Raw genomic sequence first — 15451 nt, 5'->3', positions numbered from 1 at the left:
AGAATGTTGGGAATTATTAGAAAAGGAATGAAGAATAAAACGGAAAATGTCATAATGCCTCTGTATCGCTCCATGGTGAGACTGCACCTTGAATACTGTGTACAATTCTGGTCGCCGCATCTCAAAAAAGATATAATTGCGATGGAGAAGGTACAGAGAAGGGCTACCAAAATGATAAGGGGAATGGAACAACTCCCCTATGAGGAAAGACTAAAGAGGTTAGGACTTTTCAGCTTGGAGAAGAGACGACTGAGGTGGGATATGATAGAGGTGTTTAAAATCTTGAGAGGTCTAGAACGGGTAGATGTGAATCGGTTATTTACTCTTTCGGATAGTAGAAAGACTAGGGGGCACTCCATGAAGTTAGCATGGGGCACATTTAAAACTAATCGGAGAAAGTTCTTTTTTACTCAACGCACAATTAAACTCTGGAATTTGTTGCCAGAGGTTGTGGTTAGTGCAGTTAGTATAGCTGTGTTTAAAAAAGGATTGGATAAGTTCTTGGAGGAGAAGTCCATTACCTGCTATTAAGTTCACTTAGAGAATAGCCACTGCCATTAGCAATGGTAACATGGAATAGACTTAGCTTTTGGGTACTTGCCAGGTTCTTATGGCCTGGATTGGCCACTGTTGGAAACAGGATGCTGGGCTTGATGGACTCTTGGTCTGACCCAGTATGGCATTTTCTTATGTTCTTATGTCTTTTTTATTTGTGATTAAAACAATTTGTAAAAAAAAAAATCTGTTTGCACTGAGCGAGTCCACCGGACCCTTAGTGTCCCCCGACCACGGAAACATGCATCCCGCCATTACCGGCTGAGCAGCAAGACTCAACCACCAGAAGTCTCAGTTGCCGGTGGTGAGCTCCGCCTGCCCGCTGAGCACACAGCCTGCTCGGCACAAGGGGCCGCCTCCACATTCCTCCAGCTTCAATTCCTCTATTTTATGCAGATATCTATTTTTTCTATCCTCTGCTTCTCTTACCTATTTTTTTTTTTACACTGCAGGTTTTGCACCATCTTCCATCTGCTGGAGACAGAGAAATACCGAGGGAGTGCAGGTGGCACACTGGGTTATGTAGGGAGACAAAACCCAGGAGCCTGGACTGATCTGGTACTTACTGGAAAGGGAGATAGCTCCATCTATGTAAACCGGAGTGATTTGTAGTTCTTACAAGAACTTCGGTATATAAAAATTAAAAATAAATAAATAAATAAATCTAATCACTGAACGGCATTAGGGTGACTATGGATCCCTATCATATATAATACAGCCTGGTGCTGCTTGTAGACAGGTACAAGTGGGCAACAGCCCATGAACAGAGGGGAACAGACCACGTCTGACCTCACCCTGCTGGTTCTGTGCCTCTCATCCTCACCTTCAGTCTCTGCTGCGATTCCCTTCCCTCTGATTGCAGTCACTCACCAAAATCTCTGCCACGCCCTGCTGGAGACCTGGGATTCATTCAGGACCCGGGTCCCTGAACCTCAGTCCTGTCAGCTTAAAGTAACTGAACCCTAATGACTTAGTAATGAGAATTTAACTGAGAGCCAGCAATAAGATTCCTCTCTACATGTAAAGTTTAACATTCTCCATAGCCCATATTTTATGATAAATTAATGTTCTGCTCACCGCTCTTGGTCTCAGCCTCCTCCTCTCCTCCCTCCTGCTGGTCGCTGGCAGGAGGATCCTCCATTTTCAGGATCTCTGCTGTGGGGTCAGGACTGTGACCTCGGCTGCCTGTTAGAGAAATGGGAAAACATCTTCAGCCTTTAACCAGTCTTGGACCCTGACCCAAGAAAAGAGAGAAATGCAGAGTAAAAGACAGGCAAGAGGAGAAGAGGAGGGAGAAATGGGACAAGATAGGGGGGAGGGAAATGGTGGGGGAAGATGAGAGAGAGGGAGAAGAAAGGAAAGAGAAATCTGAACATGAAAGAGAAAAGCAGAAGGAATGGAAAGAGAGCAAACAAATTCTCCACACAAGAATGGTCAGAGGTCAGGGACATGATTTAACGCCTCCTCCTCGCTGTGTCTGGCCCAGAGGAGGCCTCGTGTCTCAGCAATGTTTGGATCGGCCCAGCAGTACCTTTAATCCAAGCTGCATCGCCTGCTTCATGCAGCTCCTCACAGGCGCCTGGGATGCTCAGGTTCCCTCTGTCCTCAGACCTCGGGGGCTCAGTCCCACGTCCTTCTTGCTTAAATCGTATTAAAATGTCAGGGGTGACACTGGGGGAGCCTGTGATGGGAAAAGATGATTACAATATGTAGAAATGTTACCCTAGAGCCTGTATTATCAGTGCAAGTGAGCTCAGGAATATACCACCAGTGCAGCACTAGGAAAGGAGGGTGCTGCTGTGCTGATCATCATCAGAAATCCATTCTAACAGTATCCTGATCATTTTAACACTGAGGTGGGCGACGTCATTCCTCAGGATCTACAAAATAATCTGGTGTGGTTACTGCTATTGCAAAAACTTGCTGAACATTTCTACCTCAAAGAGTATTTTTTATAAAACCAGATGTTTTTTATCCAGCTGCCAGATTTCAGAAATCTGATTCTACCTGGCTCCTGCGCTTCATTATAATTATATGAGGCAGGGTGGGAGATGTCACTAGAAGGCACCAAAGCCAAGGAATTCATAGAGAGGAGGGCGAGGGAAGGTGGAAAGGAGACTCCTGGAGAAGAGGACAGGATATGAAGATGACGGAGGAATGTGCAGAGGAAACGTGAGAGAATATTTCTTTACTGACAGGGGGGTGGATGCCTGGAGTCCCCTCCTGACAGAGGCAGCAGCAGCTTGCAACCAGTCAGCAAATTTACACAGATTTAGGACGGACACAGAGGGCGGTGGTAAAGGCAGGTGGGGAGCAACGGGTACAAGAAACGAGGAAGGGGCCTGTGTGTTAGCTCAGTCGTATGGAAATCCAGAGGGAAGAGGAGGGGAGAATACAAGGCGAGGGCAGGGAGTGGTACTTGCCTGGTACAGGAGGGTGAATCCCTTCAGGCGTCTCTGATTCAGGAGGATCCAGGAAGGGCAGATCTGCCTCTTGTTTAACGCTCAGTGAGAACACAGACGTTACAATCGGAAGGCCTGGGATGAGAAAACAAACGAGTCTAGGAGGAGTCACCCAGGACCTCCCAATATTATATTAGGAAATGGATTGGAAGTCTCCAAATGTTTGATGTTAATGCCCCATCTCCTGTGATCTGAAAATGCAAAGCCCTTTAAATCCAGAACATTTACTTACTGATGCTGGGGTCCTTCATGGTTTCTTTCCCCTCCAGCTCCCAGTGCTGAGGGAAATATTTCTCATCTTCCTTCTTAATCTTGAATATAATATCGGGATTAAGAATTGAATAACCTGCCAGTAAAGATAGCAAAATTACTCATAAATTGTACTTGTGCAGGCCTGGGAGCTTTTACCTGTTCACTGTTTGATGCAGACGTGCGCGTGTGTATCTATGTGTGTGTGTGTCTGTGTCTGTGTCTATGTGTGTGTCTGTGTCTATGTGTGTCTGTGTGTGTCTATGTGTGTGTGTGTGTGTATGTATGTGTGTGTGTATGTGTGTGTATGTATGTATGTGTGTGTATGTGTGTGTATGTATGTGTGTGTGTATGTGTGTATGTGTGTGTATGTATGTGTGTGTGTATGTGTGTATGTGTCTGTGTGTGTGTCTGTGTGTGTGTGTGCGTGCATGCGTGCACATCTTTGGGTATTTGTGTGACAGAGCTTGGTGAGAAGAGACACTTGCAGGCGAGCATGTGATTAAGGTTAAACCTTGGAGGGTTTCTGGTGCAGTCATTTCTATTCCTGACCCTCCAAGCTGGAGACATTGCAGGTGCCAGTGCTCTCTGCCAGCCTGTGCCCTCCTGGAGAGAAGGACTCCCAGCTTCATATCAGGAGCATCTGAGAAAGAGTTATCTTTGTATCCCAGGACTTGGGTTTTCCTATCTAGAGGCCAGTGAGAGGGAGAGAGAGGATATTTGATCTGTGAAATATATAAAATGGTGCAAAAAAACCATAGAATATTTGAATTTTCTTTTCTTCACTGTTTACAAAACATATTTTAATAGAAAGTCATTGTTAATACAATCTATGATATATAAACATCCCCACAAGCACGAGTGCTACCCCAGCCACACAAACAGACACCACCCACTGAAAGCGTCACTGATCTCAACGAGGACCCGAGTTTTGATGACTGCAGTTAGTCTTCTGCAGGGGATAAGTCCAAGCCATTAAAAACACGATGCACTCTGCCCAAAGTACAATTTCACCCCATACAGTAATCATTGCCCAAACTCACATAAGATGCATTTAAATGTATTATTTCACAGTATATTTGACAATATTTAATATGCTCCGCTCGATGTCTTGGTTTGAGCCCACTGGTTCCCATGAGATGAACCTCTGTCCCTCCTGTGTCAATACTTTAGAGACGCTGCCAGCTCTCCTAAAAGTCACCCGAGAAATCACAAAGAACCTTCGTTCTTCTACCCTGTGCTCCTTTTAACCTCCAATGACCTCCCAGCGGAGCCCCCTCCTTCCCAGTACAATCCTGGTTCTGACCCAATATATACCCGACTAGTACAAGGGCACAAAAATCGCATACATCGCTTGGGATAACCGACAATCCTATCCTGCCGGAAGTCTACATTCTCGCCATTGAGTTTCTACAAAAAAAGTGCGTTGAGTTCAAAAACACAAGAGCATGCTGGACGGGACCCACACTGAACTTGTCCAGTTTGTCTCCATGGTACTTAAATCTGATACTGGAAGATGTGAAGAAGTTACACGGTCTCACAAAGAACGATTCTCTCTCATCGCAAACACCGGTAATTCCTTAAACATAAGGCTCATGGCTTCAAACAGACCAATGGTGGTGAGCAATCACCTGGACTTTGCTTGAAGGAGTAGCACGAACAAACCTAGAAACCTGCACCTTAACGGACGGTATGAATAGATTAGCAAGATTCGCATAAAGCGTCCCTTTTATATGTTCCTTTATGCAAGACCTCACGTAATCTCCAATCTGAAACCTTTGCAGGAGATCTAAACATCGGAGCACACAAAGAACCCCGACTTTTGTAAACCCGCAAATCCAAAAATGCTCTATATTCCTGATGACACTGTTAGCTAAACTGAAGATCTGGATCTAGAGTATTAATCCACTGTACAAACTCTTGTAATGAATCCAATGGACCAAGCCAAATGCACAGGGCATCATCGATTCACCTTTTCCAAGGGATTATATATTTCCAAAACTCAGATCCATAAATATGTTGACGTTCGTATCGGTCAATGTACAGAAGGGCAACCAAAGGGGCCATAGAAGACCCCCATCAGTTTGCCTTTAAATCTGATGATAGATTATATCTTCAAATAAAAAAGAACTTTTCCTTAGCACAAAACTAGGGTCCTAGTTGGGATTAGGAAAGTTAGTTGGTGGGTGGGGGGTGGATTTGGTAGCACTCATGCTTAGGGGGATGATTATATATTTTGTATTGTATTTACAAAATATATTTTAATAGAAAACCATTAACAATGAATAAATACAATCTAAATATTTTGTATATTTCATGCAATTGCATTGGTGCCTTCAATGTAACAATACCGTGGTGATATTTGATCTGTGACATCTGGTTACTACAGTGAGGAAGTGCTAGAATAAACTCTGAATACTGATCGTCAGCAAGGAAAATCTTTATTAGTAAGATATCTTACGGAGCAATGCAGAACAGCCAGCATGGTAAGGTAAGGGTGGAGCTCGCTCATCTGAAGCTGGGCAATAGGTTGTACACATTACCTCCTCCAGACCTGCACACCAATGGGTTAGGTTCTATATTTGCATAATATGGTTAGTACTATTCTCTTATCTCACATATGTCAATAATACCGCATTCTTGTAAGCTGAGCCCAGAAAATAGTAGCAAAATTGTGTGTATGGGAGGTAGATGATAGAAAAGGCAGGTTTACCCCGTGACAGGAGGACGCCGTGAATCTCCTTGATGACCTTCTTGTACAGCTCCTTCTGCCATTCTCCCAGAATGTCCCACTCCACTTCCCAGAAATAAGCAGCAACGTCCCTGAATGTGACCGATGCCTGGAACAGCAAACAGGACACCCTCAGGTATTTTAAAAAGCCATTTATGTGCATAAAGTGCCCTTACAGGTGAAGATCCTACAGGCAATGCAATGGCATATATAGCAGCAATTTTTAAAAGCCAGTTACCAAGTACATTTACAAGTGGAAAACCCTATATTAAGTGACTAAATGGTTTTTAAAATCCGGCCCTTAAATATTCCTTGTGTTGCACAGCCTGCCTGACCCCCAGACAAACACTGGAAATCTGGAAGGCTGGATGGAGGGCCGGAGCTTGGGGACCTGGGGCTTAGAGTACAGCGGCCAGAGCAGGACCCCCAGATGTTGAAGAGCAAGGGCAGGGAGTCCCATCCAGAGGCTGACAGGGGTGGGGGGCTCTCTCCATACCCGCGTTTCATGGGTATTTCTTGAGGTAATGTTGGTGGCCGTTGCACTGACTCCTCCTCCCTCCCCAAGGACATCCTGACCTCATCTCCTCATCCCCACTATCCCTCCCCTCGCACAGCTTCATATCTCAGTGCCCTCTCTCCTTCCCTCTCCTGAATCCCGGAGTCCCGGGCTTGAAGGCTGTCACTCCCTCCCCTCCTCGGCTTGGTTAGCAGAAGATCTGGGCCAGTTCTGGCAGAGCCCAAGTAATAACCCAGAGCACAAATACCTCAAGAGCTCGGCCCCTGAAATGGAGCAAACCCCAAGGCTCTCCTCTATCACTCATCCTCTTCAATATATAATCTCACGCTCCTCACGGCCATCACAAGCTGACACGGACTCAAAGTCTCCATCTCCATCTTAGAAACAGGGACAGACTGGAAATCCTACGGGGGTCAGCAACTCAGCGAGACTTGATAACCCCCCTCACCCCACTCATCCCAGGCGTTATCACGGGGTAAAGAGCCTAAGAGCCAGGCCAGACTCCACGCTGACCATGGGAAAGCCAAATAGCAACACTGACTCCGCAGGGTGAAACAACTACGCCCCTCTCTATAACCAGGCGACCTCAAACCGGACCTGCAGGCAGCGGCACTCATACACCCAGACTATTGCATGGCCCTCTGCAGTGGCCTTCCTAAAAAGATAAACTGCAGTCAGTCCAAAACGGGGCCCGCCAGAACTATCACAAGAGGCAGGAAAGGGGAACAGGTCTTCAGCTCCCTAGGCATCAGATTCCAGCTTCTGAGCCTCTCCTTCAGGGTCAGGAGGAGAACGCTGACCCCCACGTACCTGAGAAGGTAAAAGAACAATCACCCACACAATAAATCCCCTCTCATGCCAAAAACAACTGCTCCTCACCCTAACACTCTCAGAGCACAAAAATAACCAGAACCTTCGCAGGAGCAGCACCAGAACCATGAAACCCAAATCCCACCCGCTACCTGCAAGGAATCGCTGGCTGCATGCATTTCTGACGCCAACTAAAAGCAAGAGAGTTCATGCAGCGGGCGAACACCCTGAGAGTGGTGCATCACCCCCATCAAACATAAACCCCACACGTGTCCACACACGCCAGGGCATACACACCAGCAATGCTCTAAATCAGACCCAACCGGTCCCCATGCTTGCTGGATGTACATAAATTACTGAATTAACTGACTGTAACTCTGACCCTGCACGCAGAACACAAACCATTAGTGAATTAACTGAATACGTTGTTCTTTGTGAGTCCTAACCCCCATCTATCGCATGCACACCCTTAGCAACACTCCCCAGTGCTTCCTAACCCCTACTATAACGCTCTGATCTGAGTTACCCACCTTGAAGGGCTCACCAGGCATGGAAGAGGGAGGAAATGTGCCGAGTACAATTAAGGATAAATGTGGACCAGAGAGATGAGGGGATGATGGTGACAGGGGAGGGAGGGAATAGAGGTGTGGTGGGAGGGGCTGGTGCCTGAAAGTGGAGAGTGCAGGGATCAGACCTGTGGAAGGGGGAAGACAGAACCAGTGTGGGTGTGTGCAGGAGTGTGTGCACATGTGTGTGAGAGCGTGTGCATGTATGAGAGGGGGTTCATGTGTGTGCATGGGAGAGAGTCTGCACCCTCCCCCCCCCCTAACCTCTGCTGATCTCGGGGTGAGCAGAGCTCAAACCTTCCCGGGGCTGGAAAGATCTCTGCCCTGTGCTGGCAGGAGGGGAGGCTGGAAGAGTTGCACAGGGAAAAGGTTTCCTTTACATGCACAAGAGGACAGAGAAGGATTTCTTACCGGATCAGACACCAGGGCACACATTGCCCTCCTCTTTTCCCTCTCAGTCCTGCAGGTGCTGGGAGGGATTCAGAGGGGGCAGGGCTGATTCCTGGGGGCTCAGATAAAGCCCCTGCTCTTCCTCTCTGCAGGGATTTCCGGTCCTGGGGAGGCAGAAAGTTTCTGCTTTTACTCTGAGCCTTTCCTGCTCTCTGCAGACAGAGAAAGAAAGCAGGAGCCGGTGCATGCGCAGAGCTCCCCGGCAGAGGTCAGGCAGGAGGGAGGGGGGATGCTCACTCCTTAAGGTGGATCCGGGGAGAGAAACAGCTGCAGAGGGGGGAGTGGGAGACAGGAGCAGCAAGTCAGGGAACTGCTTTATTCCTTAAGGTGGATCCGGGGAGAGAATCAGCTGCAGAGGGCGGAGTGGGAGACAGGAGCAGCAAGTCAGGGAACTGCTTTATTCCTTGTGTATCTATGAACCTGTGATTTTCTGCTTGGGAAATCCTTCTTCTCCCCACACTCAGCTCATCCCCACCACATTATTTCCCCTTCTCTCTCTCCCCCCTGGCATTTCTCCTGGCACCTTCAGATTGCAGACCAGAGCCAGTCTCATGCCCGGGCCACATACGACTCTCCGCTTCCTGCCTGCCCTCTGTAGATTTAGGATTTTGCCTTTCCAGGCAGAGTTGGTGCTATCGCCCCCCACCCTGGAAGGTCAGACAAGACGGATGAGATGGCCTTAGGCACAGCCTCATTTCCCTGCTGCAGATCAGTTTCTATTCTGCAACAAGAATTAGAAATATCTGAAGCTGGGGGGAACCAAGATGGCCGACCTGTAAGACGTGGCGGAGGAGCTCTCTTGTTGCGTAGTACCTTTTGAGGATTTCCTGCTGTGCTTTTTCAGCGTTTGTACAACTTGGAGGGATGCCACATACTAAGCGTAAAGCAAAGCTTAAAAATATTTCTTTAGAAAAGGTTGACGATTCCCAACAAGCAAGAATCGAGAGTTTTTTCGCCTCAACACCCAAGATACCGGAAGCGAGGGCCACTGAGGGTGAGACCTTGGAGCTTGGGTCGAGCCCAATGGCCGAGGTGATCTCGCTGAGCCCGGGGGCTCCGATGACTCCTTCCCCGCCCCGGGGACGAGGGGGGATTGAAGGAGAAAATCTGCCGAGCCCTGTGGGGGAAGAAAGGAAGCGGCTGGATCCCATAGACCCCGGTGTTGAAAGCGGAGGAAGGCAGTCTGAACTGGGTGAGAGTGCTCCTATTGGAGGAATGACTCTCCCCCCTTGTACCCCCGTCAAGGCTCCACCGGAATCAACCACCGAAGACACACAAGAAGCAGAGGTAAAAATTATTCCTGGAACTGTTTTTGCATTAAGAAAGCCTCAAGTTGTCACGCTAGAGCCTTAACATCTATTGAAACTGCTATAACATCTTTAACCAAGGCTTTTTTAGATTTGAGTAAGAAAGAAATGAATATTGAGAAGAGCACAAAACTCCAGCAAGGAAGGATCGAGAAAATTGAAACTAAAGTAATATCTATGGAGAAGGTCCAAACTAATTTAATCAAATCTGAGAATATGATGGAAAAGAAATTTGAGTTTGTTGAAAATTCTCTAAGATTTATGAATCTAAGAGTAGTAAATTTTCCGGTCTTGGAAAAAATTTCGCCTATTGAATCATTTAAGGATTACTTGTTGGAGGTTCTCAAACTTCCTAAGGAATTAATGCCTGTAATTACTAAAGCGTTTATCATCTCGCGGAAGCCAATAGGAGCAGAAGATACGGATGGACGGGAACAACAGTCTATGAATTTAACTGAAATTATTGAACTCTCATCTCAGACAGAGATTAAAGTAAGAGGAACTCTACTGGTTTCTTTCGCCTTTGAGCATGACAGGAATATGGTCCTAAAGTTTTTCTTTAGAAATAGAACAGATAAATATTACGGACAGAATATTTGGATATATCCTGACATTGTAAAAGCTACTCAGGAGCGCAGGAAGGTATTCCTACGTATAAGACCAGAGGTGATAAATCGTGGGGAAACCATGATACTGAAATATCCCTGTAGATGTGTTCTGAAGTATCAAAAGGAAACATACATATTTCTAGAACCGGGACAATTAAGGGGCTTCTTGGATGGGAAACCTGAAAGTGTGTAAAATTTGGGTATGTTTTGTTCTTACAGGGAAGTTGTTATATTACTTGATTGAAATACTTAATTTAGCTCCAATTTCCTTAATCTTGGTTCCCAACATGTTTCCTTAATACGAGAGATGTAACTTATTTTACCTTTATGTTTACCTTTAATTATGACTTGTTATAATCTCTTGAATTCCTAATCAATGGATATTGTATTATATTCTGAAAACGCAAAATTAAAAATTAAAAAAAGAAATATCTGAAGCTCACGGACAAACAGTTCCAGGTTTTATTTTCCTCGCTGGCATCTGTATCATTTGTTTTGTTTTTATTGGGTGAGAGCAGGGGATACTGTGTGTCAGCACAGGGAGAAGATCATGGGGATTGATAGGGGGAGAGAACCAAAGACTGAGGAGAGGGAAGAGGACCAGGAATGTGGGCAGGAGAGAGAGAGGACAGAGAAGGCTAAGAGATGGGGGGAATTGAAGAAGGGTGAAAATGAGGAGGGAAATAATTGGACTAAGACAGATGTCAGCACAAACTGACATCTGTCAGGGAAAGAGCTGTCTCGTTAGCGGGCCCAAGATTATGGAACACCGTGCCTCCTGAATTGAGACTACAAAAAGACCTGAAGCTGTTTAAGAAGGTGTTAAAAACATGGCTTTTTAACCAAGCAGATAGTATAGACTCAAGCCAGTGATTTATATTTTTTGTTTCGATTTTATTTATTTTAAGTGTTTTGATTGATTTAAGTTTATGAATGAGTTAGTTTTGCTTTCATTAGTATTTTATTAATTATTTAATTGTAACTCTTGTAGTTTATAAGCGAATTTTATTTAAATTATGTAGTTTGTATTTTGTAGTGCATGTTTTTTTAGTTTTTATACAATTGTAAACCATTGTGAAGGTTCAAAAAACCAAACATCGGGATATAAAACTGACTAAATAAATAAAATAAATAGTACAGTACAAGTTCACATGAAAACCTGCATGTTTATTTATTTATTTATTTATTTATTTTTGGTTTTTATATACCGGACGTTCCTGTATAGTATACATATCACTCCGGTTTACAAGTAACAGAGATAACTATCGCCTGCATGGCGGTTTACATGGAACATATCGAACATGTTGTGCTTGATAAGTGACTCAAACACAATGACAATAAAAAAAACAAGTGATCTGTATATGTAGCAGAGGCTCTAAGCCATGAGATACCACATGGTGACAGTGGCTCTCACATAATAATAAATAGTACAGTACAAGGTAATGTACAGGAAAACCTGCATGCAGGACTTAATAGCTGGCTCAGAATCACAATGACCATAAAACAAGTGATCTGTATATGTAGCAGAGGCTCTAAGCCATGAGATACCACATGGTGACACCGGCTCTCACATAATAATAAAGAGTACAGTACAAGCTAATGTACAGGAAAACCTGCATGCAGGACTTAATAGCTGGCTCAGAATCACAATGACCATAAAACAAGTGATCTGTATATGTAGCAGAGGCTCTAAGCCATGTGATACCACATGGTGACACCGGCTCTCACATAATAATAAAGAGTACAGTACAAGCTAATGTACAGGAAAACCTGCATGCAGGACTTAATAGCTGGCTCAGAATCACAATGTCAAATCCACAAGGAGTGCAGAGAAATTATTGGTCCAAACGTTTTTTCATCAGAAACAAAGTACAGTTTATTGAAAAATCAATATGGCAACTCCATTGCTCCAAAGCAGTGAAAGTGAATAATTCTTTCAGGGTCCCCCGACACGGACCCCGTGTTTCGCCTGAAGGCTGCGTCGGGAGGGACAGAGTAATTTTGCAAAAACTAAAAGGAAACAACAGAAAATTTGTTTTAGAACTATGGACCAAATTTAAGGGTACAGAGTATACATAATGGCGCCGGGAACACAGACCTTTAAACAAGCTGAGGAGTTCATACAGCTGATACGGCAAGGAGAGCGGGCGGATCAACAAAACACAGCGTTTCAAAACTGGCTATTTTGGCACGGATTTTTACAACCAATCAGAAAGCAAGCAAGACAGCCAATCAGAGCCAAGATAAACAATACAGGAGCCAGAACCAAAATAAAGACACAAATGAATCAAATGAAATATTGCCAATCGATCTCATTATTGAGCCCTGCAGGGTGAAGTCAATTCAATGTAAAGATCCACTTCTGTTCTCTACGAATAAGCATTTTGGAGAAATTGCCCCCCCCCCCCCGACATGGGGGACGAAGCAGGTCAATTAGCAGAAATCTTAAATCATTCTCAGAGTGCCCTGCCATTTGCCAATGTGTAACAAGGGGAGCCGATTCACGGCCAGTGCGAATGTTAGATTGGTGCTCTATAATACGGGTACGCACCTGTCTAGTTGTTTTGCCCACGTATAATTTGGGGCAAGGGCACACAATCACATAGATTACTCCTCGTGAATGACAGATAGTGGAAAATCTAAGGGAAAATTGTCTATGTGTAATAGGATGTTCCAAAGTGGTTACAGAAAGTGCAGAGGGGCACACTGAGCATTGTCCACATGGTTGGTGGCCCGAAATGGTAGCTGTTTCAGAGATCAAGTCATGTTGGAAATGAGAGAGGACTAACATATTTCTCAAATTTTTCCCACGGCAAAAGGAAAAGCGTAATGGACAGTTAAAGACTTCATGAAGAGATAGCATTGACCAATAGCGTTTCAAAATGGATGTAATATTATACACATGAGTAGAAAAAGGTAAAATACAGTTAATTGAAGAGTCCTCTGTCCTGGTTTGGGGAAGAAAAAGAAGGTTGCGGTTCACGTATAAAGCTCTCTTAAAAGCTTTACGAAGTACCCAATGAGGGTACCCTCTTTCTTTAAACCTGAGCACCATCTGCTTAGCTTGAATAATGAAAGCTTCTTTTGATGAACAGAGGCACAGGAGCCTTAGTAGCTGTCTGGCGGGAATGTTCATTTTTAGAGAAGTGGGACGATGACTATCGAATCACAATAAAGTATTACAATCCGTACTTTTCCGAAAGTTAGATGTGCTAAATGACTCTTCACGTAACTGTACCTGAACATCTAAAAATGAAATGATGGATGGATCAAGACTGTATTTTACCTTTTTCTACTCATGTGTCTCATTAAGAAATTGCATTACCTGGGTACCAGTCATTTTTATGTGCCCAGGGTGCAATTCCAAGGACAGAGTAGTCTGACTGCAGTCCTGTTCCCTGAGAACTACCTGATTGCTTTTCTTTATGCTGAGCTGAATTTGCAAAATAATAAAAATTCAGCTGTAACAGGAGAAGAACTCAATGTGAGATATTCTCTAGCAAGCGTCATATGTTGGCACAGTGAACTTTATGGCTTATATTGTCAAATATTGTGAAACACTGGGCTTGTCTAATCATAGGTTGCAGAGAATGGCAGGTGCAGGCACTGTGTAAATAATGCTAATGCTTGCACTTATCTTATTCCACCAGTAACATATACCGGGCCTCCAACGCATGCAAATCTCTCTCATGAGCATTCACTGCGGATATCGTAAAGCTGAGGGGGAGCTGCTGTTATGGACCTGAAGGTGGACCCCTGTTCCGAGGTAGAGTCAGTGCTACCTGAAAGGGAAGCGATCCCCCTAGGTCTCTACCGTCGAAGGGCGAGGCCGCTGGCTGTAGTTCTTGAATGAAGACCACCCTGGAAGCTCGAGATCCCCCCCCAGGAGGAGCCCGTAGGGATCCGGCCGCTGGGACTTAGAAGACTCCTTTGAAGACTGAAGAAGGGTCTGGATGCAGGCGCCTCCTGCAGGTCCAAAGCTGGTCCGGGGGTTCGGTACACAGGAAGGGTCGAAGTCCAGTCCAAGATCAAAACAGGACAAGGGTCCGAAGCCGTACCAGTGTAACCGTCTTAAAAAGTCAGAAAGGAGGCCCAGACAACTGATCCGTAAAGATAGACTTTTATTGCCAGCAAGATGCAGCTAAGACAATGGCTTAGTACAACTGTATGCCACTCCCTGTGGGGAGTAAACTTTTATACATTCTTTCAAGTAGGTGTAGCTTATAATCAAGTAATTGTTTTCGTCATTTAATTGACGTGATATGTTAGACATTTTATAGCATCTATCGTATTAATACAATACAAATTATTATTATAAAATGGTGGTGCGTTCCACTGAATGTCAGTACGTAACTACGTCACTACGTAATGCAAGCCATTGCGTTCCAAATGTTAGTACGTTCAATATGGCTGTGCGTTTCAATGCTGGCGCTGTTAATCAGAGGATTTCAGTTGTCTCATTCAACAATCGTCCATAAAATTGAACTCCTTCATTCCCCCCTTTGATACTTCAACTTCTGTAGAAGGCGGAAGTATCACTCTCATCTGTGAGGTAGCTGAAAAGACAAACAATAATTAGTATTACATTCACTTGGTGTGGGCCCTAACATGTTTGTTAGGTTGTTGGTTTCTTCACCGGGTTTGAGACGAGGGGTCCCTAGTGGAGCACCCCCCCCCCCCTTTGTAACCGGACTTACCCTAACAGACATAATGGCCCAAGTACGTTAGTCACATTAATTGCATTAAAGGTTAGTGTCAGAGTATTCATCTTCTGAGTCTGATGAATCATAGGAAGGAAATGTTGAGATTGAAGTATACTGGTTCAGCATCATGATTTGGGCTGCTGCTCTTCGATCAGCGATCTTTTCTATCATGGTACGTAAGTTCCTGAGGAAAAGAGGGAGACATAAAGGAAATATAGCACAAGAGATTAAGAAAAATATTAAAGGAAAGAAAAGCTTCTTGAACCCTGGAATGGATGAGATCCAGCTGGGCATTGATGCTGTCCAATCAAAGGTCCCGGACCAGGTCTGCACAGGAACATGAGCTAGTCGCACCATTCGATCAGTGATTTCTTCGATGACTTTGCTTTTATCATCGATCTGTAAACAACAATTAGAAAGGTTAAACTTCCCACATACCCCACCTTCCTGAGCTAGAAGGTAGTCCAATGCCAATCGATTCTGGTATACAGCA

At 44.8% G+C, this 15451-nt stretch overlaps 1 protein-coding gene across 2 annotated transcripts in view; it reads right to left on the bottom strand.

The window, feature by feature from the left end:
* Positions 1–8487, bottom strand: part of LOC115080612 (zinc finger protein 282-like) — a 37532-nt gene extending 29045 nt beyond the window's left edge. For both annotated transcript variants that reach the window (XM_029584889.1, XM_029584890.1), the window contains exons 1-7: positions 8302–8487; positions 5980–6106; positions 3781–3954; positions 3250–3363; positions 2979–3092; positions 2087–2236; positions 1633–1740 (exon numbers count right to left, since the gene is read on the bottom strand). In XM_029584889.1, the coding sequence (XP_029440749.1) occupies positions 1633–1740; positions 2087–2236; positions 2979–3092; positions 3250–3363; positions 3781–3954; positions 5980–6106; positions 8302–8325 (811 nt within the window). In that variant the 5' untranslated portion in view covers positions 8326–8487. The remainder of the gene's footprint in view (positions 1–1632; positions 1741–2086; positions 2237–2978; positions 3093–3249; positions 3364–3780; positions 3955–5979; positions 6107–8301) is intronic.
* Between the last annotated feature and the right edge of the window lie 6964 nt (positions 8488–15451).

Source organism: Rhinatrema bivittatum, chromosome 19, assembly GCF_901001135.1.
Source record: "Rhinatrema bivittatum chromosome 19, aRhiBiv1.1, whole genome shotgun sequence".
NCBI classification, from domain to species: domain Eukaryota; kingdom Metazoa; phylum Chordata; class Amphibia; order Gymnophiona; family Rhinatrematidae; genus Rhinatrema; species Rhinatrema bivittatum.
This window is presented reverse-complemented; position numbering and strand designations above follow the sequence as displayed.